The sequence below is a fragment of the Myotis nattereri genome (genome assembly GCF_964212035.1).
Source record: "Myotis nattereri genome assembly, chromosome: 4".
Taxonomy (NCBI): domain Eukaryota; kingdom Metazoa; phylum Chordata; class Mammalia; order Chiroptera; family Vespertilionidae; genus Myotis; species Myotis nattereri.
Genome location: NC_138079.1, coordinates 102303488 through 102321712, shown reverse-complemented (window position 1 = coordinate 102321712; position 18225 = coordinate 102303488). Strand labels below are relative to the sequence as shown.

At 55.2% G+C, this 18225-nt stretch overlaps 2 protein-coding genes across 3 annotated transcripts; both read left to right on the top strand.

The window, feature by feature from the left end:
• Nucleotides 1-799: 799 nt before the first annotated feature.
• UBE2I (ubiquitin conjugating enzyme E2 I) lies at nt 800-18064 on the top strand. Of its 2 annotated transcripts, none has more exons than XM_081090065.1 (7): nt 800-1000; nt 5691-5766; nt 5899-5982; nt 7153-7225; nt 13121-13230; nt 13328-13407; nt 16066-18064. In XM_081090065.1, the coding sequence occupies exons 2-7, from the start codon at nt 5701-5703 to the stop codon at nt 16127-16129; spliced, it is 477 nt and encodes a 158-aa protein (XP_080946191.1). In that variant the 5' UTR covers nt 800-1000; nt 5691-5700; the 3' UTR covers nt 16130-18064. The 2 variants fall into 2 exon arrangements, with proteins under 2 accessions (XP_080946191.1, XP_080946192.1); XM_081090066.1 differs by having other exon boundaries at nt 911-1010.
• On the top strand, nt 8866-11533 carry LOC308518360 (myosin regulatory light polypeptide 9-like). The gene has a single exon (XM_081090064.1). The coding sequence runs from the start codon at nt 9700-9702 to the stop codon at nt 10216-10218; it is 519 nt and encodes a 172-aa protein (XP_080946190.1). The 5' UTR covers nt 8866-9699; the 3' UTR covers nt 10219-11533.
• Nucleotides 18065-18225: the final 161 nt, after the last annotated feature.

Genomic DNA, 18225 nt, shown 5'->3' with positions numbered 1-18225 from the left:
CACCCAGAGCTGGGGTTTGGCTAGCGAAGCTGGCCCGGGGGGCTGGGGCTGGGGGCGGCCCCACCCGGAGGTGCCTAGCGGGGCCAGTGAGGGCCTGCGTTCCCACGGGGCTAGGGGTGGGCCCCAAACCCTGACTGCAGCGGCGGGGGGGAGACGGGGGGCGGGGGAAGGTTGGGGGGGGCTCCCAGCTGGCCCCTCCCCCGCCCGCTGGCAGCTCCGGAACCCCTCCCTCTGGGCCAACACCAGAGTTAGGGAGCGTCCTCAATTCTCTTCCCGTCGGTCAGGCCCGCTCGGGGCCGTTTGTACCGGGCCAGCTCATTGGACGGATTTGACATACGCCCCACCCAGCGCTCCGAACTGGCCAATTGCAAAGGGTGTCACAGGGCGCCGTAATCGGAGGATCGCCGCCGTGCTGCGACGCTTCTGGGATTCCTTAGGCCTCGGTGGCCTCTGTCCCCCAACCCTGGGCCTTAGCCCTAAGGAGACCAATGGGATCCGTGCCCGGAAAGGTGCCCGCGGGGCATCCGGGGAGCCCTTGGAGATCTCGGTCTCCGCCTCCCCCCGCTGCTTACCGGCGTGTCCTCGAGTGGACGCGCGCATCGCAAAGGGGAGTTTGCAGACACTCCCTCACATTGTGGATGCGGCTCCTTTAAGAGCACAGGTGTCCAGGGCGCCGCCTGACTGGAAAGCAGCCCCCCCGGCTGGGCTCCCTGGGCGAGCCTGGGGCGCGGACGCGTGGCGGCGGGGCGCGGGCAGCACGTGGCATGCGGCGGCGAGGGCCGATCGGGACGCCGGGCGGCGGCGGCGGCACGAGATATGGGCACGCGGCGGACAGACCCCCGCAAGCCCCGCCCGCGCCCCGCCCGCGCCGGGGTCCTCGGAGCGCTCGGGCTGCGCGCGGAGCGGGCTCGGGAGGGAAGTCCCGAGACAAAGGAAGTGCCGAGCCGCCTCCGTCGCCGCCGCTTCGTCCGCCTCGCTCGCCGGGCCGCGGCCGCCCTAGGTGAGCCCAGGTGGGAGGCGCACAGGGTGCGGCGGCGGCGGGACGGGGGCCAGACCTCGGCAGCGCGGGCCTCCGCCGCCGTCGGGCCGGGCTCCTCCACCCACGGTCCCCTGGGCCCCCACCCCCGCCTCCTGCGCGCCCCCCGACCTGACCCCGACCCCGCGCCCGGGAACCGTCCGCCTGGGAGCTGTTGACGCCGCGGGCTACGGCGCGACCCAGCTGGGCCGGCCTCGGCGGCTTCCCGGCCTTGGGGCTCCGTCGCTTTCCCTTGTGAAAGTGTCGGCGTCCCCTCCGGCGTGGGCTCGCGGTGCGGCCGGGAAGCCACGCGGGGTTGACAGCAGCTTCCCCTCCGCGGAGGGACGTGCGTTTCCTGGGTCACGGGTCCGCACACAAACCTGTGGCGCTCAGAGAGGCCCAGCGGAGAGAGTTAAAAGTCTTGGATTGCAAAATTGCTGGTTGGATTGGGGGTGGGGGGGAGGTGATGCCTGAAATGCAAAACAAGTCTGAGTTTTCCTGCGCCTCGAAGGAGCTCCCCTGGCCGTTGGTGGGACCCTGAACATCAGCACTCGGCTGGAGGGAGAGTTTCCTTTTGTGTTTAAGATGGCTTTGTACCCGTTGAAGGGAGCTTGGAACTGATGTTTTCGTGAGTAGGAGGGAAAGGAAGGGAAGGCGGATCACGGCCTGCAGTCGTCCCTAAATCACCTTTTTTTTTTAAGTGGTTTGGTTGGTATATTTTGAAAGCATGCTTAGCTCCTCGGTTTGCAAAGTTACTGTTTGGCTAAGTTGGCTTTTCTGTTTCTTTTTCCAAGAATACAGCTCTGAATGCAGCTGGCTGTTAAGGACTCGCCACCTTTAGGTAGAGAACATGTCCAGCAGGCAGAGGAGATGGACACTAGTTTGTCCTGATTTGCTTGTGACCTTTTGGGTGGTTCCGGGGTGAGTTGTGCGTGCTGTTGTGTGTCTGGCGAAGTCTCGGGGTTGGAACCTTGCTTCTGAAACAGCCTGGGATCCTGGGAGATTTGTCGAGAAAGAACCGGAAGTGCAGCCTGGGCAGAGATCAGGCAAAGTGCATACCTTCCCCTGAGGGAGTTTGTGTTTGTTTCAACCTGGGCTACCTATGCCCATGTTACAGATGAGGAAGTTGAGGTTGCGGGGAGATGAACAACTTGCCACACTCACAAAGCCAGTAAGTGGGTCTGAAGTCTCTGCTGTCAGCCAGCAGAGCTGATCTGAGAAGCCTGGGCTCATGGGCAGACCTCCCCACTGAGCCTGGGGAACCCAGCCTTTGTCCCGCGGGCTGCCGTGTCTAGTAGTTCATGGATGTTTTATCTTTGCATCTGCAACTTTGCTGCTCTGAAGCATCTAGTAACTTAGCTGCTCCTTATGTGGGAAGGCGGAGTCAGTTCTAAGTGGGATTCTGAGTGAGGCTTCTGTTTTGTAATTAAAATGTAACAAACTGGCTGCTTTCTCCTGGACTGGAAAGGCTCCCAGGAGTGGAAGCACCATCTTGAAGACAGGTGTCTGCCTGGGACACTGCAGGTAAACACCTGTGGCTCTTTGCCCTGATGGCGGAAAGCATCTTATTAGGGCTGGATCTGGTCCATTGGCACTCCTGCGGAACTGCCGCTCACTATGAACCTTTCATACCTGGGACCACCACGGCGAGGCACGGGGTCTTCGTGTGCACTTTGTTCCAGCCTCAGCGCAGAAGAGGCGGGTCCTGGCGCGGTCAGCAGGAGGCAGGCCACGCTTGGGATCACCCTGCCGGCCTCAGCCCCTGAGCATTGTGTGGCCCTGCCCAGTATCCATGGTTGCTCGGTGTCCAGAGCTGGCCTGGGCTTCAGCAACCAGCTTCGACGCCTGGCTACGGGCCTTGTGCCTCACTTCAACAATGCTTCCCAGGTTGCTTGTCTTTGGTCACTGACTTCTGTGTTAATTCGGCAGAAGCATCCTGCCAGCCTGTGCTGTCTGCTTTGCCATGGCCAGCGATGAGGGGCAGGGGCAGTATGTGGGAGGCTAGCATGTGCGGTGCCCTCCAGCCCGGAGGCGGGGTGTGGATAGCATGGGGTCATGCCATTTAGAACCAGTTGAAGTGAAGACTTTTCCGACATCAGGGCTACAATCAAGCCTCCCAGGCAGTCCCCACTGTCACTGCCCACTTCTGACAGAAGCTGCTGGTTTGCTCCTCTGTGCACCCCCCCGGAGGCCCTCACGGCCCTCATGCAGGCCTTCCCTTTCCACGCTCCTCTGGCCCACCAGCCCCACTGTTCCTGAACCGTGTTGCCTGGCACGGTCTCCTGCCAGGCGGCCACTGTTCCAGAGCAGGTGCCTCTGGTCCCCATAGTGCTGCTTTGCATCTCCAGCACCTCGCGCTTCCCAGCACGTAACTTCCTCCCCTGTGAGCCCCCAGGGCAGCATCCTGTCAGGCTCTTCATGAGCACCTCAGTGGTTTGGTCAGACATCCCTGGGCAAGAAATGGGCAGACCAGAGCTCGGGGTTGTGTGGTGCAGTGAGCAGTTCCACTGGGTGCAAGCCTGATGTTAATCTACTTTGGACTTAATCTTGGATAAGGTGTGTTCTGGAGTCACGGTGCTGGAGCTGGGGACCACAGTCCAAGTTGGTGCACCTGTTACCCTTGACTGAAGGGCTCTGATTTTTCCCCCCACTTTTCTTGTGATAACATAAGCATACCTGTTTCTTGAAAATGTACTACATCCAGTTGGTCTGGCGGTTTATATAGTAACTGGCTCCTGAGACCTGGGTTCCTAGGTGGGATTGGAGGCGACAGTGCTTTTCTTAAATTAACCCCATACCCTCCTTCTGTGCCTACTTCTTGGGAAAATAGTCATTCAAGAGCTGCCCAAAACCCAGAGCCCTGGGGCCTCCCAGAGTTCCTGACTCCACAGTCGCCTCTGAGCCCTGGGAATGTGCATTTGGTGCCTGCTGTTGAACTGTTGGCCTGACCTAACACCTCTTCCACAAATAGTGTGAGCCTTGGGGGACTGCGCAGGACAGCCAGGTGGTGTGGCTACTGGGGTGAAGGGCGCCATCTGGGTTGCCGAGGGAGTTGTAGATCAGCCTGGGGTGGGGTGGGGTGGGGTGGGGAGGTTGAAATAGTAGCTACTAAGCGAGGGGCACTGCAGCAGGAGAGAGAGTAGCCCTGCCACCCACCCCCTCGTCAGAAGACCACCTGGGTTTGCGTTGAGGCCCCGGCCTCAGGGCAGGTCCTTCTGGACCACCGTTCCTGTCTCCAGAACAGGCCTGTGTGGCGGCTGGGCAGTGGGCCGGCTGGGCAGGAGAGCACGGCTGCTGTCAGTGATGCCCTGCTGGAGATGTGTTTTTTCCGTGCAGGGTTGAGCACCCTGTTGTGGTTGTGGAGGGCACCCCACATTGTACTCAGGCCCTTGTGCCGGCCCTTTTCCCTGCAGAGGCAGAGAGGAGACCTCTCCCCTAGCCTCAGTATCAACCTGAAGGCTTGGGGAAGCCTTTTTATGGTAAATGCATGTGCTTCATCCAAGGTATCTTCAGTGTTTCCATGGACTTTGAGGACCAACCAGCACACTTAGGGTCAAATTCTCCAGCAGGTTTTGTGACCATGTCACCTCTGCATCTGCTTTCTCATGGGCAGCCGGAGGCGACGTTACGATTCAGTGCCCTGCAGTCTGGTCTGGTGTGCCAGGCACCTGGAGATGCTGCTTTACCTAAGGGCTCCAGGCTGTTAATTTGAACAGCTAAAGGCACGGAGCCTTGGGAGTCTGTGGTCCTGGCCTGCTGAGGTCTCACTGCTGCCTGGTGCTCCTGAGTTCCTGGGCTCTGTTAGCGGCTTCACTTTTGTTGACTTTCCCAAAGTACATGGGAGACGGGCCTTGACCCATTACTTGTTTTGGGAGTGCCAGGGTGGGGCTATAGGGTGAGAAAGTGGAGGGGGCAGAGGAAAGAGCCCAGGACCCTGGGGACACGAGGGTCTGTTGGTTGCTGGGGCCCGGTGAGCTGTCTGGACGTGTCCACAATGAAGCAGAGCTGCCCTCTGCCCTGGTGCACTTTTCCACTTGGTTGCCTTCAAGAATAAGGTCATCCTGGCTAGGCCTGAATCTGAATTCTGAGCCCTGATGCCACGTCCCGGCATCAGCAGAGGGAAGCGATTCATCCCTGCCCTTCCCAGGTCTCAGCCAGCATTCTGGGTATCCCCGCCTGGGCTGCCTTTCCTGTGTATATGATGGTAGGACTGGACCCCACTGCTGGGTGTGACTAAAGTGGGGGTTGGGGGCACGGGTGCCAGGTGTCTGCTGGGAGTACTCGGCATCCCTTCCTGCACAGCACCCAGCAGCTCTGAGACCCACGCCTGTGGCTTCGCCTCTCCGAACCTCTGTGTCACCATGTGATGGAGCGTGAGGGGTTGCCGTGGAGCCCTGGGGCAGGCAGTTGACAAGGCACCCACATGGCGGTGTCCAGGAGGCCCAGGCCTCTTCTCTGGTGATCTGCCTGTAGGAGAAGGCTGGAGTCGGGGCCTGGGGCCTGTCCAAACGCTGGGTGGGGCCGCTTGCTAAGAGCATGCATGGTCTCTATGGGCCATGTGAGAGCCTTCACTCACCCGCTTTTCTTGGAAACAAGTCTGCTCGCTGGGCCGGTGAGGGAAGGGGCCGAAGGAACCAGGTTTTCCTCCTGATCGCGTTTCTGCTGTCTCTTTCAGGACTTTGAATATGTCGGGGATCGCCCTCAGCAGACTCGCCCAGGAGAGGAAAGCTTGGAGAAAAGACCACCCATTTGTAAGGAAAGCTTGATTTCTCCATGTAGCTCAGTGGGTCCTCTCCCTGACGGGGTGAGAGGCACAGGGTTCCTGTGGGCAGCGAAGATGAGCTGCCACAGAACTGATGCGCCTGTGTGTGGTTTTCTCGCAGGGTTTTGTAGCTGTCCCCACAAAAAACCCCGACGGCACGATGAACCTCATGAACTGGGAGTGTGCCATTCCAGGGAAAAAAGGGGTAAGAAGCACCCGTGCTCAGTGTGGGGTGGACTGTTGGGAACACTCGGACCCTTCAGAGGGACTTAGGTTCAAGTGTACATAATGTGATGGTCACACAGGCCAGGGGACATGAAATGGTGGGGCAAGGTTAGTGTGACATGTGGCACCACCCCACCCACCCCTGGCAGTTTTAATGCTGAAGGAAGGAACTGAGCTGCGGCAGGGGAGTAGGCCCAGATCCTGCTGCATCTTTGGGAGCAAAGGGAGTCTTGGAGACAGGATGGAGAAGGGGCTGTAGGAGCCACGCAGGCCTTCAAGTTTATCCTGGATGTGCTGAGACTGGAGCAGCCCAGACCGCAGCACTGAGGGGTGTGTGAGCCCGGACTGGTGGCCAATCCCTGACCCTGTGATGGCTGCATGGGGCCCCACGTGTCCTTCACACACAGCACCGCCCTCCCAAGGTGGTGTCCGCTGGGTATCTGGGCCGGTTAGAACCAGTGCGTGTGAGGCGCTAAGGAGTGAGGGTCTCCAGCAGCCCAGCGTGTGGCTCTTCCCGGTGACTCCAAGGGAAGGAGGCGGCCCCGGAGGCGTTTGGGTTGTGCTAAGCCCTCGTGGCCTCCACTTCCCCCTCCCTGGTCTCCTGAGAATCCACGATGCTCAGCCATGGTGTTTTCTTGACAGTCTCCTTCCCTTGCATTGAGCTGGCAGGATTAGGACTTTGTCCACAAGAAAATGTGGTCTGGGTTTGCTTCAACTGAGACTGTTGAGGGCCCAGCATGCACCCCAGCCTCCATTGAACCCGTACGTGGCCCTTTTCTTAGGTGAGGGAGGCTGGTGGGCTGTAGCCGTCTCCCTCCCAGTTGGGAAGGAGTGTTGGACTGAAGAGCTGGAGGCTGACCAGGGACAGGCGGGACCTGAGGGAGGGGGTCTGCATTTGAGCTCACTTCAGGCCTTACCTAGCTGCTCAGGTACAGACCCTGCACCCCGCCATGGGCCACTTGTCTGCTCCTCTCCAGGGAAGACTCTTTCCCATTGGCCCTCAGGACTCCTGGAGGTCCCGCCAGTCCTGTTGTGGGGTCATTGAGCTGTGGGCAGGGTCACCGGGCCGTGTAGCAGCAGCATGCCCCTCCTCCTGGGCGTCTGCAGCAAGAGGCGGCACACATCTCATCACAGCTTCATTTCCCAACAGACCCCTTGGGAAGGAGGCTTGTTTAAGCTACGCATGCTCTTCAAAGATGACTATCCATCCTCACCCCCGAAATGTAAGTACAACGAAGTCCTCAAAGGTTGGCTTTGATCGTCCTCCAGCAGATCTCCAGCAGAGATCTGAGTCCTCTTCAGAGAGCCCGGCCTCCGGGGGTGCGGTTATTGCACACGCTGCTCCACACAGGGTGGCCCTGGTGCTCTGATCCCTGTGGCTACGTCACACTGATCCTTATGGTTGACTGTGGATCTGAGTGTTTCTAGCCCCGGGGTGGGAGGTGCACCTAACAGACCAAGTCTCCAGTCTTCGCTCTACAACTGGGAAGCTCCAGGCCCTAGCGTGAATGTTCATGAGATCCAGGGGAGGCTCCTGAACCCTTAGTGCCTGTCAGGGATGAGGCCACACATACCTGCCCCGGATGGGGATGGACATGCAGGAGAAGCACCATTCAGAACCTTACTCCTCAGAGGAATTTTTTTGCTGTGTCCTGTCATCTGTTAGAATTTCACACCCAACTCCGGGCCTGCATCTGCAGCCTGGATGGATGGCACACGTAAGCCAACAGAAGGCGGCAGGAAGAAAAGGCCACAGCCATGTTTAAAACGGCCACGGGTAGACCATGATGCAGTTTAACAAAACTCAGGATGAGGGGGAGAAGGCACCAGATCTCTCTCCCTTGGCAGCTAGACATCAACAGATACTGTCCACAGCTGGTTGATTGAATGCGTTGACATGCGCCTCAGTCTGTCGGAAAGTGCCCGGCATGTGGGAAAGCAAGACTACATGTTAACTCGTGGTTAGTGATTTAAGAGATAGAAGTATGTTTCCCATTAAAATAGCATCTAGCAGAAGACTTACTTAAATTATCAATTCATAACGTAACCACTGGGATGGAGACTTACTTCATTTGGAGTGGTTCTTTGCTGTTTGAATTTTGTGTGTGTATGTCATGTGTAGGTATTACTTTAAATAAGAAGTGAGATAGCTGCTTTCATCACTTCTATGCAACATTATATTGGAATTCTAAGCAAATGTAGCAAGGTAGGAAAAAGAAATCCCAGCAGAGAAATGGAAAAGGAAGGCTTACACCATAGACCAGGGGTGGGCAAACTTTTTGACTCCAGGGCCACAATGGGTTCTTAAACTGGACCGGAGGGCCGGAACAAAAGCATGGATGGAGTGTTTGTGTGAACTAATATAAATTCAAAGTAAACATCATTACATAGAAGGGTACGGTCTTTTTTTTCAATAGTTTTATTCATTTCAGACAGGCCGAGTCCGGCCCGCGGGCCGTAGTTTGCCCACGGCTGCCATAGACCATCTTTCTCTAAGTCTGTTTATTAAGGTTGCTGAATAAAACGTTAACATATAAAAACCCATTTCCATACAGTTGCAACAAATGAAAGTTTTTTGTGTGTGTGGGTTTTTTTTGTTGTTGTTGTTAATCCTCACCCAAGGACATTTTTTTCCTTCATTTATTTTCAGAGAGAGTGGAAGGGAGCGGGAGAGAGAGAAAGAGAAATATCAATGTGAGAGAGGCACATCAATTGGTTGCCTCCCACACGCACCCCGACTGGGGCCGGGAATCAAACCTGCAACCCAGGCACGTGCCCTTGACTAGAATCGAACCTGGGACCCTTCAGTCCTCAGGCCGATGCTCTATTCACTGAGCCAACTGGCTAGGGCTACGAATGAACATTTTTAAACTATACCTTTTATAGTAGCATCAGGTACCCTGGATTAAATCCAATAAAAGACATTTAGGACCTCTATACTGAAAACTGGAACATTTATGAGAGAAGGAAGGAAAGCCTAAATAACCAGAGGTGGCCAGGTTTACGGATGAGAAGGCACGCTGTTAGGAAGATGTCAGTTCTCTCCAAGCTGATGTACAAATTCAGTGTAATCCCAGTCAAAACCCAAGCAGATTTTTGTGGAAATTGTCACACCGCAGGCTATAAAATGTAGGAAATGCAGAGTGCCAAGACTTGCTGTGGCCCTTGGAGTTCTAGGAGGGGAGGATGGTGAGGCCTAAGTTGGGGCTCACTGGGTAAAAAGTACCCAGACCCGTTAGCAGGACAGGCAAGACATGAATCCGTTGAGACCTCCTAAAGTAGTTGAGATGCAGAGAGTCCAGAAAAACGCAGGTGTACAATGGAGTGACTTACGAGAGGTGAACTGCAGTGCGTGGGGAGAAGATGGTCTTCTCACGCGTGGACTGGACAGCCGACTGTCCTAGTGGAAGAATAAGGAGAGCTCAGTTTCCCCCTATAGACCAAAGCCTTCCTGGTGGATTGTGATGCCCAGTGGGAAGGTGGGTGGGACAGGAAAGCAGGAGGATGTCTTCATGACTTGGATAGGCAGAGCTTTCTTAACCAGGAAGGCTCGAAAAGTGCTTTTACCCAGAGGGGGAAATGATCGATTGGACTACACTGAAATTAAGACCATCTCTTGACCCGGCTCTGCACCAGCTTTGCGCACCGAGAGAGTACCTTCTCCGCACCAGGGAAGCCCCACCCACCTGAAGCCAAGATGTCTAGTAAGCGAGCCAAGGTCAAGACCACCAAGAAGCGGCCACAGCGGGCCACATCCAATGTCTTTGCGATGTTTGACCAGTCGCAGATCCAGGAGTTTAAGGAGGCCTTCAACATGATCCGCCAGAACCAAGATGGCTTCATTGACAAGGAGGACTTGCGTGACATGCTGGCCTCCCTGGGGAAGAACCCCACGGATGAGTACTGGGAGGGCATGATGAGCGAGGCCGCTGGGCCCATCAACTTCACCATGTTCCTGACGGTGTCTGGGGAGAAGCTGAATGGCACAGACCCCGAGGACGTGACCCACAATGCCTTTGCCTGCTTCGGCGGAGAGGCTGCAGGTTTTACCCATGAGGACCATCTTCAGGAGCTGCTCACCACCATGGGTGACCGCTTCACAGACGAGGACGTGGACGAGATGTACCACGCGGCACCCATTGTCAAGAAGGGCAACTTCAACTACGTGGAGTTCACCCGCATCCTCAAACACGGTGCCAAGGACAAAGACCACTAGGCCTCCCAAGGCCCCCATGTCCAGCCCCTGTCCCACTCACCTGCTCCACACACACACAGTCCACCTCCTCATGCCCAGGGGACCCACTCAGGGGAGCCTCCCTCTGAGAGGTTAGGGCCCAACTCCCAGTGGAGGAAACAGGCCCAGAGAGGCGGTGCCAGGCAAGGATCACACAGCCACTGTGAGGCAGGTGTGCCCACTGACCCTCCAAGAAAGGATCACCTAGGGAGCTGGGCCTGAAGATGCCAAGGGAAGGCCGCAAAGGAGAGCCCAGGCTCAGCTGTTGCCTGCCCATCCCCCGGCTGTCCCCCCAGGAAGGGCCCTGTGCACCACTTCACGTGCTCCCCATGGGGCATGAAGCCCTTTCCCAGACACTGCCACAAACTCACAAACCTCACCACACATGGTCCTCCCAAGGACAGGGTGACAGAGCCCCCCCGCCCTGCCCAGAACACCCCACCCACAGGGAGTGGGCTCCTCCAAGGCAGAGTCTAATAGAAGGCTGAACACTGAAAAAAAAAGACCATCTCTTCACCAAAAGACACCACTGGCAGTGAAGAGGGGAGAAAATTATATATTAATACTTATATTGAATATATCAAGAGCCTCCACAAATCAATAAGACAAATACAACCATTTGATGGAACAGGCCCTTGGCAAGAGGTTCTCCACCTGGCCAATCAGCACAGAAAGAGATGCGTAACTTCTTACCGGAGAAGGACAGTTACAGCCACGGAGTGAACAGGCTGCCGAGCAGCAGAAGCCCACGTAGGTGCACTAGAGAAAGAGTAAATTTTGAACATTTCCTTTGGAAAGCTGTCTGCCATGTCTGCTGAAGCTAAACTTATCCCTCCCCTAGGACCCAGCTGTTCAACTCAAGTAAATATTCAATAGAAATGCATACACATGTCCACCAAAAGGCATGGACAGCATGTTTATGACAGCTCTGTCTGTAAAAGCCAAAAGCTGGAGACAGCCCAAGTGTCCATTCAGAATAGAACGGGCAAGTGCAGCAGCAAGAATGAGGGACCTGCAAGTGCTCAGCAGGAGTGAGTCTCCCAAACGTGGTGTTGAGTGGAGAGAGCCAGGCACAGAGGAGCGTATGCTGGAGTCCTGTTACGAAGGTCAGCAGGCCATGCGATGAATGATGTGCGGAGTCGGGAGGTGACTTCATATGGAAGAAAGCCAGAAGAGCCAGGGAAGTGGGGCTGGGGGGCCTGGGGAATGCTAGTATTCATCATTGGTACACTTCTCTAGCTAAGAAACAAGATTGATAAATCAGATTAAATTCAAATTAGGAACTTGTGTTCACCAAATATACAATTAAAAGAGCAAAAATGCAAACTCAGAGTGGGAGAAGATATCTGTGAGACATGTAATTGACAGAAGGCTTGTATCCAGAATATCTAAAGAGCTCCTGCAAATCAACGAGACAACCCAATAGAAAAGTGTACAAGAGACTTGAACAAGAACTTCTCCAAAGAAGTAGCCAGTTTATCCCAGTAAATGAAAGGAGCTCACCCCCACAGGTCATCAGGGAAATATAACTTAGAGCCATGAGAGGCAACCACGATTCATTTAAGAATGGCCGAGTCGGGGCCCCAGCCCGGTTTGGCTCAATGGATAGAGTGTCAGCCTGTGGACTGAAGGGTCCTGGGTTTGATTCTGGTCAAGGACACATGCCTGAGTAGCAGGCTCGATCCCCAGTAGGGGGCGTGCAGGAGGCAGCCAATCAGTGATTCTCTCTCATCATTGATGTTTCTATCTTTCTCCTCCCTTCCTCTCTGAAATCAATAAAAATATATATATTTTTTAAAAATAATAATAATGGCCGAAGTCCACAGCTAATACACCAGGTGTTGGCAGTACTGTGAAGCAGTGAGTTGTAAGTAGGTACAGCCACTTTGGAAACTGGCAGTATCTATCCACATTCAACACAGACACCCTGTGATCCAGCATTTCCACATGGAAATGCACATGTGTGCACCAGAATTCACATCCAGGAGCAATCACAGCTGTATTAGTATTCACTCACATGTGCACCTGCAGTGAGGTGGGCAAGTTGCGTGCGGCCAGTCTCCCAGGGGCTGCTGCGCGGCAACAGGAGTGAGTAACTGCCACCGCCTGTGAGGGGGCGTGACCCATGAGTGGGGGTGGGGAGGGGGGGCGAGCCTCTGTGGTTTGTGCGCAGACAGTTCAAGATGTGCTTTCTGGGATTACAGGTTGGCTTAGTTGGGCAAATGGAGTGGGCGATCTATGAGGGAGTTTTCTGAGAAGCTGCTGCTGTTAGTGGATTGTGTTTATTTTTTGTCAGTAATTCATCAGGTTGTACTAGACTTGCTACACTTTTCTAGGTAAAATTAATGTTTAAAAAAAAGAGAAAGTACCCAGAAAAAAGGATAAAGAAATAATGCTAAAATGTCAGCTGTGGTTAATGGTCCCTGGGTAGTGCTCATGGCAATTTTTTTTCCTGTTCTTTTATATTTTCAAACTTTTTACATGTGTTAATTTTTTAAAAAGAAAATAAACTCTCATTTGGAAGGACCTTGGCTGCTTCCCCGGGACCTAGCCACCTGCTGCGGCAGCCCCTTCCCATCTTCCCAAGCCCAGACCGGCCGGGGAGGCCACCTGGGCTGTGCTCTGCCTCTCACTGTCCTGAAGCAGGTCCCGGGGAGTGATGTGGCTCTACCGCTGCGTCCACTGGAAGGACACTTGCTCCTCTCCTACCTCTGCCCACCTCCTCCTGCCTTGTGGCCAGTTTTGTTTTTGTAAACAGTTTTTGGGAAATGCCTGATGACCAGCAAGGTGCAGGGAAGATTGGGGGGGGGGGAGGGGTCATCAGGACAGGACGTTCTGTAGGACAGCTGTCACCAAAATACATTCTCTTTTCCATGTGGCCTAGGCAAATTTGAACCACCATTATTTCACCCGAACGTGTACCCTTCGGGCACTGTGTGCTTGTCCATCCTCGAGGAAGACAAGGACTGGAGGCCAGCCATCACAATTAAGCAGGTATGCGGCCTGAGGGCCTCGCCTCGGCTTCCTTCAGGACCAGAGTTTGCCTTTTGACTGCTGACCTCCCACCTGGCTTTGTTTTTCTCTCACACAGATCTTATTAGGAATACAGGAACTTCTAAATGAACCAAATATTCAAGATCCAGCTCAAGCAGAGGCCTACACAATTTACTGGTTAGTGATCTGGCCCCTCTTGCTGTGACCTCTCTCATCAGCTCGCACAGCCTTCCCCTGCCCCAGAAGTCCCAGCCTGGCTGCCTGTAGGAAGGGGAGCAGTAGGCAAGCTGTGGGCGGGTGGATAGTCCTGACCCTCCCAGCAGCCTCGGAGGGCGGCCTGCACACAAGCTCACCTGGCAGGTCACCTGGGTCGGTGCCGAGAAGGGGGGACTGAGGTGACCAGGGAGGCTTCCGAGGAGGAGCTGCATGTGCAAAGGGCCTATGGTGACAAGAATGGGCGGCCAGGGCTGGTGTGGCCAGAGCCATGTTGGTGGGGGTTGGCAGGCGGCAGCCCGATGACATGGGCTCCTATTGGACTACTTTGCCCCTGATGGGATATCGCCAGTCAAACACTGTGCCTCCTGGAGCCCGTTTCAGCTCAAAGAGAAGGGTGTGGACACTAGAGGAAGAGGCCATGGACCTCCCACTCTGCCCTCCTTGGGCCCAGCCTGGGTGTGGCAGGTCCAAGGGGATGGTCCGCTAGGGAAGTGGCGTTCCCAACTTGCTCTTGGTCATCTGGGTGCTCTGGAAGAGGGCCTGGTGTTTCTTAGTGTGAGCAGTGGCGCTAGACCTGGCACGTGGGGCTGGCAGGGTGGACAGTGGGGAGGACGCTGGCCTTCCTGGCCAGCCTCCCCAGCTGGTCTGGGCAGGGTGCTCTGCCAAATTGGCAGCTTTGACCCTATTGCTCCACTTACCATGTTCAGAAACCTGACCCACAGGGAGAGGCTGAGCAGGGGCTTGTTCTTTCCAAGGGGGCGTTTCTGGAATTGCAACAGGTAGGCCTCTCTGAGCAGGTGGCCTGACTTCATCTGAAGAGAAGCACCAGGTTGCAAGAGGTGCCCCCTCCCCTCCCGTATGGCTTCAAGTTCCTGGGTCCAGCCCAGTTTTGGCCCGGGGCGCCCCCTGGTGGCCAAGAGTGGCAAGCCGCTCCTGGGCAGGGGCCGAGTTTCTCCTCCCAGCCAGAGGAATTGCTGTGAGTGATTCCAGTGGAGCTGCCTTAAATTTACTTGGCTGCTGTGCGTCGGCAACTCCAGGAGTTCTCATATCTTGGCCCTTGAACTGGATGCTGTGTCGTTTGCACTGCAACATCTGTCTGCATCAGGCCATGTCAGCCTACGCCTCTGTAAATAGGGCCACTTGGGTCCTTAGTATCTGAGCCATTGCGATAGGCCCACAAAGCCAAAATGTCTTCTGGCTGGCCTTAGAGAGAGCTTGCCAGGCCCGGTGTGTTGCCGTGTGGGTGTGATGCCTTGGGCGAGTTGTGCATGTCTTGTTGGTGCGCCACTGGCCCACAGCCCCGTCTGCCATGGCGCTCACTGTTGAGCTGTGGTATTGCGGCACTCGCAGCATGGGGTCAGCGGGCACCGCTGTGTGCCAGCGGATGCTCCCAGCTGGTGCCTACTCGGGATTGGAGCATCTCCTTTGTACTACGGGTCCTTACATGCCAGGTGGCATCATCCACTACTTCACAGGAATGAGACATCATTTCTCCTGTAAGCATGTTTAAAAGCACCTTCTGTGAAATATGCTTAATGTCTTTTTCCAGATCTCTTTCTTGTGTTTTCGGAAGGTCGCAGGGTGTGCCCTACACTGGCAGGTGCTCTAGGGCAGACACCCTGTGCCAGACCTCGCTTGGTCAGTGGCAGGGCTGGACTGGGCTGCCTCTGCTATTGCCTCCAGCTCCTTTCAGAGCCCTCCTAGCTAGCTGCCTCCACCCTGGGGGTCTGGGACCTCGGCCAGGGGGGAAGCACAGGAGTGCAGACTGCTCGCAGCACGGCCTGGCACTGGCGGTAGAAGCTTGTCCTCTGGCCTTCACTCTTGGCTCTCGGCCAGGCATGGTGCTGACACTGGCCTCCTGGGACCGTGTGCACCTGGGCACCATGCCAGCTCAGGGCAGGCTCCAGGCAAGTGTCCGCCTCTCCTGGTGCGGGCATTGGAACCTTTCCCCAGAGAGGCTGGAGAGGAGGCCTGGGGTACCAGGCCTGTGGTCTGCACTGGGCAGAGCTAAGAGAAATTCTGTTGGCCCCTCTGTCCCAACCCTGGGCCTGCACCGTGGCCACAGACCAGTGATCTGAGGCCTACTTGTTGCGAGCACAGCTTGGAAAGAGCCCTGGCTTTCTTATCAGGGTATGAGTACACACACTGCGCCTGAGCTTCAAGGAGGGCTCCTGACCGGCCCCTGAAGTATTTGATGAGACCTCTGACCTGGTGTGTCAGGGAGCCCTGTTCATAAATGCATCGTGTACCCAAGGGCCTCAACGTCACAGTGATCCCCTGGTGGCATCTGGTCTCCTCTGATGGCAAGTTTGCTGCACTTCCCTGGCCTAGGGCAGTGCCCACCAGCCCCCTTCCCTTGGCAGCTCATCTCACACTGGAGTCCCAGCTGAGGTCCTCCGACCACCAGAAAGCTGCCCCCACTCCATACCTTCACACTCGGGACTGAGTCCCCTGGGAAAACCCACCAGATGTCTGTGTCTGTTGTTAAAGACTAGATGAGCAATCCATATTTTCTCCAAAATGACTAATGCTGTTTCAAACAGAAGAGAGAGAAAACTGCTGGTCACTGGTTAGACCAGCCCAGGCTATTCTAACCTGTCTCTCTCTTGACCTCCTCAGCCAAAACAGAGTGGAATATGAGAAAAGGGTTCGAGCACAAGCCAAGAAGTTTGCACCCTCATAAGCAGCGACCTGCGGCAACATCAAAAGGAAGGGATTGGTTTGGCAAGAACTTGTTTACAACATTTGCAGATCTAGCGTTGCTCTATACAATAACTAGTCACCTAGGGGAGGTGGGCGGGCGCCATTTTCCATTTCCGCCACTGGTACACAGTTCTCCACTTGCTGAATTGCCCAGTTTTTCATACAGGGTCTCTTCCTTCAGTCTTTTGTATTTTGATTGTTATGTAAAACTTGCTTTTATTTTAATATTGATGTCAGTATTTCAACTGCTGTAAAATGATAAACTTTTATACTTCTATGAGTCCCTGAGGAGCTAGTTCCCTTTGCTCGCGGGTGCAGGCATGCTTCCCCTGTCAGAGCTACACTACCCTCCAGCTGGCTGTATGGAAAGGAAATCGGCCTGTCCCCTTCCCTCGCGCCTCTGTCCTTCTCTCCGCAGAACCTGGGTTGTGTTGCTATGAGCCTCAGATCCAAAGTCAGCCAGCCTCTTGTTTTCGCATCACTTCCTTTGTGTTTATATGGCGTTTTGTCTGTGTTGCTGTTTAGAGTAAATAAACTGTTTATATAAAGGTTTTTGTTGCATTATTGTCATTAAAAGTATGAGGAGGCAGCCTCAGGGGGTATCTCCCCACCCCCTTTCCACAGCTGCAGGCCCCACAGAGCACCGCCTTCGGCCCCAGCAGGCCTCGCTGCCTGTTCCTGGGTCCTGCGTGCCACCTGTCCTGGTCCTTTGTAAATAGCGCTGTGCACAGAGATGCTGTGTGTCGGGGTTTCTGTCCACCCCACCTGGGTCTTTGGGCCGTTGAGCACTGGAGTTCAGATCTGGGCAAGTTGGAATTGGTGTCGAGACTCTCCTAAAGCGCGCTCTGCCTGAGCCATGGAGGAGATGCCTAAACCCAGGCCAGGGTGGCTGAGCCGTGGCATGGAGCCTCCTCACATCCGGCACTGCCCTTGGGCCTCTGCATGTAGCATCCTGGCCCTCCACGCTCACCGCATAAGTCCCCACCCCTGGGTGCAGGTAGTCTCGGGCACCGGGACACCCCTAGCGAGCAGCTCCGGGGACCACTGTCACCGGTTCTTTCTGTGTCCTGAAACGCTCTGAACCTGGGAGCCCAGGGAGAACCCTGGAACATGAGCCCACAGCGGATCTTCAGGAGTCCCGAGTCCTGGCTCAGTGGGGAAGTGCGTACATGGAGACAGGAAGTGACAGAGGGGACCTGGCCTCGGTCCCAGTGAGCACGCTGACGAGTACAGGGGTCCAGACGTGGCCCTGGATCAACCAGCCTCGCCCTCCCGCCCGAGGACCCTTTCAGAACCAGGCTGCCTGTGGCTCTGGCATGCAGACTGAGGTGGGGATGGTCCCCCAAGGGGTGAGGAACACTAGGTCAGCCAGGAAGGGGTGCCTCTGTTCACCCTAAGAAATGTGGCCCCTCAGCCAACAGCATGGCCCAAGGGCCCAGTGCCTTGTTCACTTGCTTAGCTGGACGTCTGTTGGGTTTCTGAGCTCTCGGTTTGATGTTCATGATTATTTCTAATGCAGAGGGTCTCGTGGGGGGTTCAGTGGGTCATATGTGTATAGCCCCTCCCAGAATGTCTTATTTTGTAATGACTGAATTACACTTAGTAATAGTTACACATGTATATGGTTAATATATATGGAAATGCAATATATTTTCTAGTTAAAGCATTCTAAAGTAATCGATGTTTCTAGCACATTGTCGTGACTTTGGCTAATGAAATGTCCTTTTGTGCCACAGTTCTTGGCTTAACAAAGATGTGAATCTTGTAACAGGAGAACTATGAAATGTGATCATTCTGTTTCTACTGTAAGGGAAGAGAGTGTGTTCCCAGCATGAGGCGCCTAATTAGTGAGGAATTGTGGGCAATAGATTAACCACTGTATCTAAGAATCCTCTAATTAAAACATTTCCACAAACTGCTGCCTGCAGGGTGTGTCCTTTCCTGCCCCCTCCCACACAGGCCACCCCCTGCTCCCTATTGCTGTGGTCTCCAGATTAGACCCTCAGTGACCCAGGGGTGGGGGTGATGTCCCCTGGTGCTGTGGTCAGATCCCTCCTGTGCCCGCTGAGACCCTGG